The 14,139-nt window shown below is 41.2% G+C and overlaps 1 protein-coding gene across 2 annotated transcripts in view; it reads right to left on the bottom strand.

The window, feature by feature from the left end:
- Positions 1-14,139, bottom strand: part of adamts3 (ADAM metallopeptidase with thrombospondin type 1 motif, 3) — a 38,590-nt gene that overhangs the window by 1,634 nt on the left and 22,817 nt on the right. Inside the window, exons 8-20 of one of the 2 annotated variants that reach the window (XM_062451180.1) lie at positions 12,850-12,955; positions 12,103-12,246; positions 11,058-11,190; positions 10,481-10,594; positions 10,245-10,390; positions 9,823-9,998; positions 8,997-9,130; positions 8,491-8,614; positions 4,970-5,053; positions 2,238-2,401; positions 1,644-1,800; positions 1,402-1,534; positions 487-694 (exon numbers count right to left, since the gene is read on the bottom strand). In XM_062451180.1, coding sequence (XP_062307164.1) covers positions 487-694; positions 1,402-1,534; positions 1,644-1,800; positions 2,238-2,401; positions 4,970-5,053; positions 8,491-8,614; positions 8,997-9,130; positions 9,823-9,998; positions 10,245-10,390; positions 10,481-10,594; positions 11,058-11,190; positions 12,103-12,246; positions 12,850-12,955 — 1,823 coding nt within the window. Of the gene's footprint in view, positions 1-486; positions 695-1,401; positions 1,535-1,643; positions 1,801-2,237; positions 2,402-4,434; positions 4,516-4,969; positions 5,054-8,490; positions 8,615-8,996; positions 9,131-9,822; positions 9,999-10,244; positions 10,391-10,480; positions 10,595-11,057; positions 11,191-12,102; positions 12,247-12,849; positions 12,956-14,139 lie in introns of both variants that reach the window. The other variant, XM_062451181.1, reaches the window with a different exon arrangement.

The following is a 14,139-nucleotide window of genomic DNA, read 5'->3' as shown; positions in this document are numbered from 1 at the left end:
TTAGCCAGCGTCTGTGCTGGCCATGTGAACCAACAGAGGTGCTGCCGCATCATTCCAGGTGGACAACAACTTTGAGCACTTAGAGCGTCAACAAGCGACATTGTAACAAACTGCAAATGTGGACTTTGCGACCAGTCTGCAAACGCCTTTGTAAGGAGAGATTGACCTTTTAACAAATCGAAGCGACAAAGCGTTTGCAGACCTGTCGAAAAGTCCCCATTTGGTTTCTTATATACTACAACAATACGTGGGAAAATCCCAAATCAAACACTACGAATCCGGAGCAGACGCCATGATGTCAAGGTCAATCGCTACATCTCCAAGGCAACCGCTTGTTGCTAGGTCCGTAAAAAACGTTTGCAGACCTCTGCGAACTTTCAGAAGTCCGCAAACGCTTTTGCGGACTTCTGAGAACTTCTCTGGACCAATAAGAACAGCGTATTGGTCTAATTATAATAATAGTATATAAGAAACATCGATGTATACCTCTGACCAGTCTGCAGTCCTCCAGTGGGCTGGGCAAGGCGTTCTGTTACACGGCCTTCGACTCTCAGGCTTCTCTCCACTGCAGTACTTGCTGTGAACCGACCGGTTGGTCCCCTCGTGGAGGAACTGCACACAGCGAACTGTCCGGATCTGGAAACCAAGGCTGCCACAGGTCTTCGTGCAATATTCCCACTCTTCAGAGATCCACCTAGAACAATACAAAGACGAATGGGATCACTGAAATTCAACGAGAACACGCTGGGAGGTACGGTATAGATGGACAAGGTCAACAGTGCCCCCCAAAAAGTTGAAAAGGACCCAGAGATTAAATGTGACATTGCCTCACGATATCTTGATTGCAAGAATTATAGCATAGCAGTTGTAGCCAAGCAACCAATATTTGATATGTTCAGGGTAGCTTTGCATGACATCTGCAGAGTTCATGAAAGAGTGAGAGTAGCAGGGTGTGGGAGAGATGGATGGTTGGTTCTTTTTCAAGAACCTTAGAACCTATTCCAGCAGAAGTTGGTCCGCTTACATGCTTCCTTAGTAGCTCAGCCTCAAAAAAACGTTTGATGTATCCCTTTTGATGTCTCTTGGCTTTTGGAGCGTCTTTGTTACAAACCAGCCCTCGTTCCCATCCTCACTCAGCCAGCCGGCAAGGACGAGGCTAAGACCTTGGATTTTCAGTCAAAGTTCCTCATGTTAGTTCAGTTCATGTCATTCATGAGCGGGAAACGTATTCCCTTCGGATCCTTCTCTGCTTTCAGAAGCATGGTTCTCCGAAGCTACTTTAAGTATGGTGTTTTGGAGTGACTCCACTCCCAAGTCAAGCCTATCAGGTTGACATGGTGTCATGGAGGAGTTTCATATGATGCTGTCTAATGGCAGACAGGTAAAATGCCTGGTACTCACTGTGGTTTGGTGCAGTCCTGGAGGTTACACATTCGGCGGATAGGTTTGGGCTTCTTACTGACATCACAATAGCTTCGGTGGACCATCTTGCTGTCTCCCTTCTTTCTGCATCCGTATTTAGTGTACTGATAACCTACACCAAAACAGGACGCTTTTACTATGCTTGAGTTTGGTTATCACATTAATCCCAACATTGAGATATCGTTAAACTTCATATAGCTTATATGAATATATATGTTTACCTCCAGCACATGGTCTGGAGCATTGAGACCAACTCTTCAAAGCCCACTCAAAGGTGTCGTCTTGGATGACATTGTTGTTATTGATTGGCACAGAGTCTTCATGAATTATGTATTTATACATGAGCGTGGACCTGGTCTCATTGTCCTTAGGTATTATCTGTAAAACATAGAAAAGAGTAATTGTCATCTGTGTTAAAATGGTAAAATATTTAATCAGGATTTTTTTTAGGACTCAAGAGTTCAAGGAAAAACTCAATGTTTCCTTCTGTGATTTGAAGTGTTGACTGAGCAGGTGTCTATATTGAGCAGGTTTGTAATTTACAGAGGAAAACAAACGCATGTTATCGAGAGCATCTGTCAAGAAGCATCAGCTTCATAATTGTTATGACCTAGACTATAAACTGTGTCTCACAAAGTTTTCTCATTGCATACGATAATAAATCATTTATCATGTATAATATTTCCAAGATCAGAGCTTCTACTTTGTAAACTGTACTTGTCTTGGTGTTAAGATGTTCAGTTAATCTTGTCATGTACGGTTTTAATGAGATGTAGTGTATCAACACTAACTAGGGAAGGACGAATGATAGTTACCAGAACAACCACTGCGTCGTGTAATGGTCCATCCGTATGCAAAGTCTCCACGTCATCCTCAATGATGTAGTCCCACTCCACGCCGAGGTCGATGAAGCTCTTTGACTTGGCTTCCTCTCCCTTACCATTCAGAATGTAATGCCCTGTTGCTTGGTTCTTGATGGCTGCAATCAATCATTTGTTAGGAGCTAATGACACTATTTTATTTACCATGCCCTTAAAAAAAAGTAGTTTGATCAATATCCATATATAGCTGGATCAAAACAGAAATAAACAACAAGAAGAGTCATATTTGTATCATTCTATCATTATCATTCATTTGATTTATAATTAAACATTTTCACAATGCAGAAACCTCACAAATTAAATTGGGAACTACTGTACTCTAAGGATTTATAGTTAGTTTTGTATATATTCTATACAAATATATGTATATTTGTATGCATATATACTGTATTTAATATTTACAGTATATATAATGTATATATACTGTCTATACATACATACATACACAGTGTATGTATATGATTTGAAATAATAGGAATAATATTATGTATTCAACTTTACAGCCTGGATTCCAAGTTAATAAACAGAAAATCCAATTAGCTACACATAATACGCCACAACATTTCACAGGTGTGAAAAGTAATTTATTAATTCAGGCTGTAGAGTAGATTTTTTTGAAAGGTGTGTAGATATTCTATATCTACTCTATACCTATTTATGTCCATCGATATGATTCATTGGTCTGTTTATTAAATGTCTTATTTTATACTAACATCTACAGTAGGTAAGATTTCTGTTGACATGCATGACATCCTGACCAATGACTCAGTATGGGGACACAGTTGGACATGACAAGACTACCAGAGCAAATGAAAAACTGTGTCAGGCATATCTTAATCTTTATCCATCAATAACTGTCACCTTATGATAGGTGACACCATAATGAATACGCTTCAATGTGCTATGCATGAATGCACGTTCTATTTGAGCAGGGAAGAAGAGCTGTCTCTACAGGCTGGGTATGGAGGGTTTGTTACAGTGCAAAGTTGTGGTTTTCCTGAGAAAACATTACCAAGCTATTTCAATGAAGACATCTAGATGGTGCCGTGAGGAGTGAGCTAGTGCACAGTTGGGATGAAACAGACTTGTCTTTGAGTCTGGGGATGGGTAAAGCTCAGTGGCAGAGCATCTGACTGCATCTGAATCACAGGTTCAAAAATCCCCCTGTATGTCGCTTTGGATAAATCGTCAGCTAAATGAACAGATTATTCGAGTGTGAATTATTGTCCCTTTGACAGATATGGAGTTTGCACCTGGGCAATGAGGCACACAATTATATTTAGCCATGACTGACTACTTTTCAAATGAATTTTGCTACAAATATCCATATTGTAGAGACTTTCTGAGAAATTAGAGATCAGAATTAACATTTCCTTTTCTATTGTAGCCGTACAATATTTCATTTTGATGTTATCAGCTTTCCTACTGATTTGACTTAGTCAGTGTGTGTGCATTGTACATTTTGGGCTGGCTGAAAGTTTTGTTCCTTGAAATGCTTGAAAGAATCCTCACAAGTATCACAGCAACAAGAGGGGGGAAACTGGGCGTATTAAACATGCCCACTTGCTGAGGATAAAACCATGGAAACATGGCGGCATCAACTTGCTGTATGATAGTACTATCAAGAATTCTGTAGACAGAATTCTATAACAAAGCGATGTCATATAGATATGACAACGCGTAAATACATCAGGCAGCCACATACATAACTTAAAGCTGTTCAGTAGTCTAAATGTACGTGTAAATACTAGGCTTCTCAATGTTTGCTGCCCAAGTTTATGAACTCTTTACCAGACTCACAGGGTCACATGTAGAGCCTTTCAGCCAAATATTTAGATAAAAAAAAGTGAATAAAAAAAGAGGTTAATATTGCTGCAACACTGAGCAGCTAGGAGAAGAGTCCATGATCTATTTTGAACAGCACTGTGTGTTGTTGTTGCTTTTTAACAGAGTCCCGTTGTGTAAGAGACAGCAAGATGCTGTCACAAAACAAAACACTCTGGAGGACATTCTGTATGAGTAGTATGCATACTTCAGTAAGCAATATTTTATATTCATGACAGTTAATTTAGGCCCATTCTAGTTCATCTTAATTTGCCATCAAACATTCAACAGAAGGACTCACACTTACCAAGAATATGAGGGGAAGCCTCGTGTTCTTGGATGATCATATGTCTAGCCCCAGGTGGAATGAGAAACATCTTAAGGTAACCTTTGCACGTATGTGTATCAGCAGAAGAAGCAAAATCGTTTGGGAAAGATAAAAGAAGCAGGTTAGTTAGCAGGAACCAAAATAATTGTTCATAAGTTTGCAGAGGTGGACATCACTGTGATCTGGCGATTTTTACATTTTGGAAAAAATCGTAACTTCGATGGCATCAATCAATGGCCAGAGAAGTCTATGAAGTACAATACAGTACAACAAGCCGAAGCATGGCAAAAAAAGCTCTTCATTCATTTCAGTTCATTACAGTGAAGTAAAAGTACAATCTAATCATCAATGTCGATGGTAAATTCAGACATACACTGATGCCGTTACCAGTAATGGGAGAAATAAATGAAAGGACCTTGAGCCATATTTCCGCAAAGCACAGCAAGAGCTACAGAGCCGTCTTCATTTTCTATTCATATAATGTCCACCACTCTGCAAACCGTCCAAGACTTACCAAACACATTTCTAGAATCCTCTGTTTCATTGAGGCACACATTTCGCGCTCCTTTAGGTAGGGAAAACGCTCCTCTCGTCTTCCCTTGAAATCAAATAAATCAGTTAGTTGTCTTTGAAGTGTTTCCTGGTTCTTCATTGTTTTTTTTCTCGGCTACCGGATTAAGGGTTTTGATTAGTGTAGCAGAAGAAAAGGTATTTGCATTAGAAAAAGTAAGCAAACAGTCATGGCAGAATTGACCCTTGTGTGAATATCTTTTCGCCTTGGCAGGAGTGACACTTCTGATTCCTAGAAAACACATTTTAATTTGTTGTGGCCTTAAAGCCAATAATGGATGTAGATGAAAAGTGTTACAAAGTTCACAATTTAGCAGACACAGCAAGCAAACTTGCATTTTTTCTTGCATGACCAGAATTAGTGTTGGTTCATGATTTAAGACTCCTAACCTTTTATGTTTCATTGGGTGTGATAAAAATATATTTATGCTGATTTCATTCTGGTTAGAGGGAAATGTTCCCAGATGTTGTTTTGTGTGTGTTGTGTCTGCAATGCCCCCAAGGAAATCATACTACCAATTCAACCTAAATGGCTTCCACAAACTCAAAAAATGCTGCCACATTTGGAAGAGGAATACTGCCATTACCATGGCAGCAGACTGTCATGCCTGAGTCAAATACTGTTATAATTTTATAATGTATGTGTCATATACGTAGAATAATATACTTGATTTCTTATATCCCGTATAATGACACAAACTGAATTGTGTAATCCATTGATACTAGAATACTTTAGCATGTACTTAATCATGGTCTAATGCTAACATAATGTATATGAGCCACCAAAGAAAATTATTGTGATATGGTATTTGTTCACCTCCCTGTTTTAACCTTGCTAAATGACTTGCAGTAGCTGTATGAGCAGTTAGTTGAAGGAAAAACAGTACAAAGAGGAAGGAAGAACAGTTAGATCAGGCAACACTGGATACTTGCAGATTGTGTTTTCCAACAAAGGGATTTCTTTGTGGCATCTCTTGCTTAACTGTTTTCCTGTTAAAAAATGTGAGTGATTAGCGTTACACAAGACAGTTAGAGATGAGAGGTTATTTCAATGTGGTTTTGGTTAGGCTAAATTCAATGTTGATAAATCCTTTATGATGCTTACATATTGTACATTTCCAAATCCTGAAGAATTTAACAGGGAATTGCATATTGTGGTCTATGTGACCCTATACATGTATGTCATATTATATTATAAATTGTACTTATTCACTGTGTGTTTATGACATAAATCTTGCTCAAAGATTATTTGAATGTACGCATTATGATGGATTTATGAAGACCTCACTGAACCTTTTCAAAGTAATTTAACCATCACATTCTGTCAGTCTATCACCTGTATATTATTATGCGTTATGATCCACATAGGAAATTCATGTTAAGAGTTGACATTAGAAATTTGCCCGAAAAAAGAAATCACCCTCATGACTTCATCTTCCTCATTAGCTACCTTTGCTTGGCATTTGTCAACAAAGTATAATAATAGCAACAGTCCTACTAACAAATCTGTAGGTGTTTCTTTTCATCATCCCAGTCCTGCAGTATGTGTGTGCCATGTGGGTGGCAGCAATGAGAATTCATCTCATTGAGTCTTGGAAGGTGTACAAGTTATCATATGTCGACTTTTTTCCAAATTCTTGATATCAACAACCCTGTCGTAAGTCACTTAAGGAAGGAACAGCTTGGACAACAAAAAGCCATACCTATGATGCCAATTAATAAAACAACCATTTTTTTAAGACGTTCAAAACATTTCCCATAACACTACAGTGCTGATAGGCTAGGTAAAACTCATAGACACATATTCAAGTCTCTTCTCTTGTTAAATGAAAACTTGCTTTGAATATCAGTATCAAAGATTTGGAATTGTAGAATTATATTCATATTCACAACTGCTTGTCTAGAAAAGGGGAAGATTAAGTTACTACAGCAGCAAAGTGGTCAACTGTCAAGACTTTGATTTAATTTGACATTACAGTACTTGACCGAGGCACAGTATATTCAAAATGTAAATTGTAAAGGCATGCATTACTGAAAACACAAGGGGGGAAATTACCTTAACTTTCTCTGATAAAAGAACCTGGATGAAATTCAGGCACAGGTAACTGTGGATAACTAAAGAATATCAATTAGACTACTTCATCTAGCGAATCCCATTTGAGGATGGTCGGCTATCCTGTTGTTTGGTAGTTCCAAGTGCTAAAGTCACTATTACATTCTTAAGATGAAAATAGTATTGTATAATTGTCATTGCTCATATTCATGTTGTAACAGACAGCAATACTGTCTGTTGTAAATGAAGAGCTGAGCTTAGGCAGGAAACTAGGCGGTCGTTGGCTACTTTGGCTGCCTCAAAAAGTCTGCCTTTCTGACAAAAACCCTACTAACCCTAACACTCTGCAGTTGATGAGTGCTATGTATGTAGCTCCATGCCTTCACGGGCCATTCATGCATGTAATGTTAAGGGTAGCATGGCCCTATCGATCCAGATGTTCTGACATAACAGTCCTGACCTGATCAGATTCAGGAGCCAACTGTGAATTCTCTGTGGATGTTCTGGATATTTACGACGCAGTGGGTACCACCCCGTAAATACTTTTAACACAAAATAATAATAAACAAACATCCACAAGGGCGTGAAGATGTTGAGATAACTGGAGGAAACAGAAAGTATATTTTCTCTCGAAGACAGCAGATACAGTGATGGAGGCCCTGGCAGGTTTGGAAAACCATACTCCATGTGGTCTGTGAAGTGAGGGTTTAACATTTTTTTTTTCTGGCATTTGTTCCAAGACAGTTTGTAAGTAAAGTGTAAGAGGATAGGCAGGGAGACAGAGAGAAAGGAAGAGGAAGACACTCAGCAAAGGGCCCAGATTCGAGGCCACTGCTGTAAGGCCTCAGCCTACATGGTACGCGCATTCATCCGGTGAGGAGAATTTGTGTGAGTAAGTTAGTATGACCTTGAGACTTGGAATGAAATGTCAGGATTTAAGGGGAAGCAGTTGCTCTGCTGTGCACATAGTTTAGGCAGGTCAGGCGTATAGTTTGTTCAGCCTTTTTTGATATAGATAATGCACAGTGATTTAGATCAAATCACAATCAAGTAAACATGTCGGTAAATATGCCAGGGTAAACTGGAGAGGTCATTCTCCCCTGCAGTCCCTGGGCAAGTCAGCACTGGTATTATAATTGGGAACAAATAAGAATGCAAACCATAAATACCTGTACAGTACACATAAACATGTACTGTTTATACACATATTAGTACCGCACACACATGTTAAATGTCCCACTCCAAAACAACAACCCTAGATACCTTTCACAGACAGCCTGCATTGTATTTAGGAATTTCTGAACGTATTGCAAAAACGTAGACATTGAGAAACAAAGTGAGAGGACAGGTGCATACAAGACAGTCATGAGCATTGGGGATTGCGATTCGTTCCGATGTAACATGGCACCTACCAGCTTTTTTGGGGGTTCGAGTGAACGTTCCTTTGACCGTGCGGCAGTGGGAGTTGTCGCCTCCGCAAACGCCACATTTATCCTCCACTTTGTTGGACCCAATTTCTTTGTCACATCCAACTTTCTGAGGAGAACAATTAGATACACACGCGTTTCATCTTTAACCGTTTGGATGAAAAGAATCGGATGAAGGACTGGGAACTCTTATCTGACAAGAGGATGTTTCCTGGCAAGTCTTGGCCAGCTGGGTTCAGCTGCCAACCAACAATTTACAGTTTTGACAATGCTTCATTTGCTATTGGCAAAAGACGACTGGCTGCAACAATTTGTCATCAGAGAAGCTCTGAGGCAAAAATATTTTGGGGTTCATAAAAACAAACTTCATATCAATAATTGTACTGTTTTCTAACTTACTATAAACATGATCAACACATGAAAGACTCAGAAGGTGAATGTTTTTCAGTTTGGAAAATAGTTCCCTTTTTGAAAACACACATTCGGCTTACCACACATTCTCCACGCACACAGATGCTGTAAGGGTCTTTATAGGAACACCGTGTCCCATCATGCACCAGCAGCTTCATGTAGGCCACGTCACCTGTTTCCTTGGACTGGCAGTACAGATGACATCTCCTATTAGCTAGAATAAGTACAATAGAACACCATGAAAATAGATACCTTTTAACACAAAACATTACAATAAAACTTTTACTTTAAAGGCCCTTATACCACTTGCCTTCAGAAACTGAATTGACCTAAGGGAAAGGTGCCCAATCTAAGTTATTTTTGGTCCTGTTCCTCTTGGCTGTTTCCTAGTGATCCCGCATTAAGCCAGAATAATCATCTCTGTGAGGAGTTTAATCATGTAAGTATATTGCAAGCCAACGTGGGTGTTTTCACAGTAGTGTCCCATCTCGTTTCAAAGGGCCAAGTATTCACCTTGGATATCTTTCTTAGTACACTCAACACGCTTTTCTCTGCTCACCCAACAGGACCAAGGTAGGGGAAAAGATTAGGAGCAAACATTGTCACATTCACACTCCGTCTGCATCTCAACCCCCCCTACACACGCACACACACACAACCAGATCAAGAGTGTAGAACACAACGTGAGGGTAATGTAGATCCTGTGCTTTGCGGTTAGTGCTTTCAACAGCACATCCCGTGTTTCTTTGGATTAGGCTGTACTTCCTGTGACGAACTGCCTTCAAGCACCCCCCCCCCACCCCCCCGCCCCACACCCACCCTCCCACCCCCAGCAGCCATACTCAGAAGTCGGAGAAGCCAGGGCAGCAGAGGACATGAGAACCCTGGGTATCATCTCACACTTACAGTCTGGATGCTCGTAGGGCAGCCAGTGGTGTTTGCTGTTCTGGTACTCAAAGTGGGAGTTGCGGAGCTGGCACTGCTGGGCCCTGAAGTCCTCAAAGTGCTTGAGGCAGTCGTTAGTGTTGCAGAGCTGGTACTCAAAGTTCACTCCCGGACAATCCTGGCCTCCGTTTGAAGGACTGTTTTTTTGGTAAAAGACCAAAGTCGAATCAGATGAAGTACACAATCTAGGTGTCTGTGTGTGTTCACAGTGAATCATGTGAACAAACCACCTTTGCTACAGATTAAACTAAATGATGCAACTACCTCAGTGGTTTGCACATGAAAATGTATAGCGCTACAGTCTGCCCACAGAATATCTGACCTTCAAATGAATGCATGCTAACTATGACAGGTCTGCAAATGTGTGTATTAGTCGCACTTACGACGGCGCGTTACATTGGCGTGTTCGGAAGCGGACTCCGGTACCACAGGAACGCGAACAGGAGCCATACTTGCTCCAGGAACCCCAGGCGCCATCTTGCTTCACCTGGTTGGCGTTCTTCCACATGCAGTGACCTTTGTAGCACCACTGTGCGAGTTCGAGGGATGGAGGAGAGACTCAAGTCACCAGAACAAAGGGAGACCACCGTCGCAGAGGAAGAACTAGACTGGGACTCACTTTGCCAGGTGCACATTCTGTCCCATCGAGGGGGGGGCCTTTCTTGGTCTTGCAGAAGTACGGGTTGTCCGGGTGACTACACCACAACTGCTTACATGGGTCGAATGTGCGAAACTAGGAGCGGGGAGAATGAAAACATGTCATCGCTTGGCAGCCATTTTCAACCTGGAATGTAAACAACCAGGGAGCTTTACACAGCGAAGCACTACTGTCAAAAGTGAAGAGCCAATCTCTATGCATAACTTTATTTTGATATATATATATATACTGTGTGTATATATATATAATATTGAACAGGACTGGGGAGCATGTTACTGAAGAGAATTGACTGACCACCGTAACAGGGTAAATGTAACAACAAGAGCAAAATGTGAAAACCCTCATACAGTAGAACAAGAGCGCAATGACATGCAGTGCAACACATTTTGGGTCAAATTTGCGTAAACATTGACTTAAGCAATATACTGTCAAGAGGAAAAAGGTCACATCATTGTGAGACGTGTCAAAATATAGAGCAACATTCAAAAAGAAAGGTCCAGTTGTCCAGTGATATTAGAGTTCCTGCAGTTCAACTCACTGAGGTACAGATTTTGTATCCCACTCCAAAGTCAAACCGACACTGCTCATCCATGGAGTAGTTGATGCCAGGAAGTTCAGGTAGTTGGGGCCAATCGTGTTTAAAGGGGTCATCGAGGAGACAGTCATAGGAACTGTAAGACACAGACAATCACTGAAGACTAAAACGATGAACAGCATTCACTAGATTTGTAGAGCAAAATATTGACTATTGACTATATTGAACATTGACGGCGATGGTGTCTAACATTTAAAAACTGAAATAATGCCGCAAAGATGGATAATTATTGTCAAGATGGTGGATTTGTCTGGTACAGATACAGATAAACATCTACTTGTCCTCATTCGTAGGTTGGAGGTTTGTCGCAGACCCAGGGTTCATTAGGTCTACACAGGAGAGGGAACCTTCAAAATCATTTCAATCCATACAATTGATTGCCATCACCTCTGGATATACTCGCAGAGTTAATGAGCACACTCCACTTATCAATCATACATGCTTGGTGCCACTGGAAAATCCAATATTTGTAAATTAAAACCAAAGCCTGCAGTCAATGATATTATTACAGTGCACATGCATGGCTAAAGCTGGGCCTATCGATTATTATTATAATCAACTATTCAATACAGAAACGACCGATTACTCGTGTGGAACATTCAATATATTTCATGTTTTATTGCTGCACTAATCTTTCACAACATGGCTTGTAATCAAGTAGTCTTCATCACACAAACTGTCATGACCAACTATTAGTTTACACTCTGGTAGCAGAATAAAGATTTGATCATGGTTTGGTTTGCTAATTTGGGGTATTGTCTGGTATCGTGTGGAAGGATAATTTATTGGACTCATTTTGAATTTGGGTGCATTTAAAATACACGTTTTTAAGGACGCCTTGTCTTTTGAAATCTTCTGTAAGTGACATAAGTAATATGTAACATCAGAAAGTACTTGCCAGGCCATCACTGAAAATATGAATTTGTTCCTAATGATTCTGCCTGGTTAAATAAAGTTAAGTAAAAAAATATTAAAAAGTGACACTTACTGGATGTATCTCTTAAGTTCCTGACCACTGCACATTGACCAATGGTAGCGATGGAAGGCGGCCTGGACCAGGGGAGCCATGACACTGCCCATGGCTGTCTCGTCTCCACAGCGGTTCCCCTGTCCGTCATGTTCCATCCCCAGTCTGTCACCAGCACAACACACAAGACCAGCTAAATCATGTGGATTACATTTAGTGTGGGTTGTATTCACTCAGATGTACTGCATACATTGTGCAACAAACTGGGTGAGTGCATTTCCTCACCCCGTAGGCAAACCCACACACAAAACACATGTACATTAGTACATATGGACACTAATTTGCATCCATTCACATCCTCTCACCATTAAACGGAAAAGTAATTATTAGTTAGCTCAAATTAGTGTCACCCTGGATACGGGTTTGGTAAATGTGTTGGTTGGTAAATAAACAATAGCATTAAAAGAAGCTAGTCTCACCAGTCCATTGCCTAAGGCTATGATGCAGAAAGGTCATTTATGGCAATGGAGTCTGAAGGCATTCACACTGGTGAAAACATTGTGCACAAACCCCGTATTATTCAGAAAAATGTCATCTCACATAGGAGACACAAATCCCTACAAGTAAGGATTTTTCATTCATACAGACACCCGCAAGGGAACTCAAATGCACATACTCGCAATATACAAGTCATGCACGACACACAACCATAAAACATTCCCGCTCACAGAAGAAAGACAGCACACAGACTCTTATTCGAGAACCTACACGTGCCCTGTCTCATGGGCCACCACGAAGGCGGAGGAGAAGCCGTCTTCGTGGTTCAGGGTGCAGCTCCGCACGGGGTGGCACATGCCTGTCACCGGGGCGTACCCTGCAACGACAGGAAGAGAGGGAGGAGGGACTGTAAGCTACAGAGAGGAGACAACGACAGGAAGAGATGGAGGAAGGACTGTAAGCTACAGATAGGAGACAACGAGGAAGAGAGGGAGGAGGGACTGTAAGCTACAGAGAGGAGACAACGACAGGAAGAGATGGAGGAAGGACTGTAAGCTACAGATAGGAGACAACGAGGAAGAGAGGGAGGAGAGATGATGAAATGACGGAGAGGACGGGGTGTAGACTAGGAAGGGGCAAGACGGCGAAAGAGACGAAGATGGCAGGAGACAAATAATTGACGCTGCCAGCTGCTCTGTTCAACAGAGGCCTGGAGGTCTGGGCGCTCACATCCCCCAAAGCTTGTGCCTCTCCATAGGTCTACAGCAGAGATTACCTACATTATTCACACCATGACAACCCATTACCCAGGGATCCCCTCCCCCCCCGCCCCGCAAACCTGACAACCAACCCAAACACGTCTCAGAACACTCTCGGATGAGGCATACATTTGGATTTAGAAATATGAAAGATTTTTTATGAGCGAGTTGATTTGCTTGCTACTTTTGCAGATGTATACAAATGTTCTACATGGTGAAAGGCTATTTACATTAGTCATTTAGCAGACGCTCTTATCCAGAGCGACTCACAGTAAGTACAGGGGCATTCCCCTGAGGCAAGTAGGGTGAAGTGCCTTGCCCAAGGACACAACGTCATTTGGCACGGCCGGGAATCGAACTGGCAACCTTCAGATTACTAGCCCGATTCCCTAACCGCTCAGCCACTTGACTCCCTATTTGGGGGGCGTTGAGGACACTAGATTGGCAACAGATGGGATCTAACAGTGTCTCTAAATCCTGGGATGGGTCCAGTGGGATTGTGCAGTTCTGTACACAAATCTACCCAAATTATTATTGTCAGCAGGGTAGTACACTACCATGGATGTGGTGTTCGACACAAGATTTAGTGAGCTGACGTTCAGATAGGAGTTTTCTCATTATCATCGTGCACTCTCTGTACCCACTTACGTTTACAGTCTTCTCCATGTTTTTTGGAGTTGTGAGTCCGAACATGAATGCATTTGGAGAGAATCCCTCTTAGATAAAGTATGGTAAATTGTGTGAAGATGTATTCCACACTGATATTGGAGGCCCGCGTTTCAAATAACACGTTATCAAATAG

The sequence above is a fragment of the Osmerus eperlanus genome, chromosome 25 (assembly GCF_963692335.1).
Source record: "Osmerus eperlanus chromosome 25, fOsmEpe2.1, whole genome shotgun sequence".
In the NCBI taxonomy this organism is placed as follows: domain Eukaryota; kingdom Metazoa; phylum Chordata; class Actinopteri; order Osmeriformes; family Osmeridae; genus Osmerus; species Osmerus eperlanus.
Note: the sequence above shows the minus strand (reverse complement) of the source record. Positions and strands in the feature narration are given on the sequence as shown.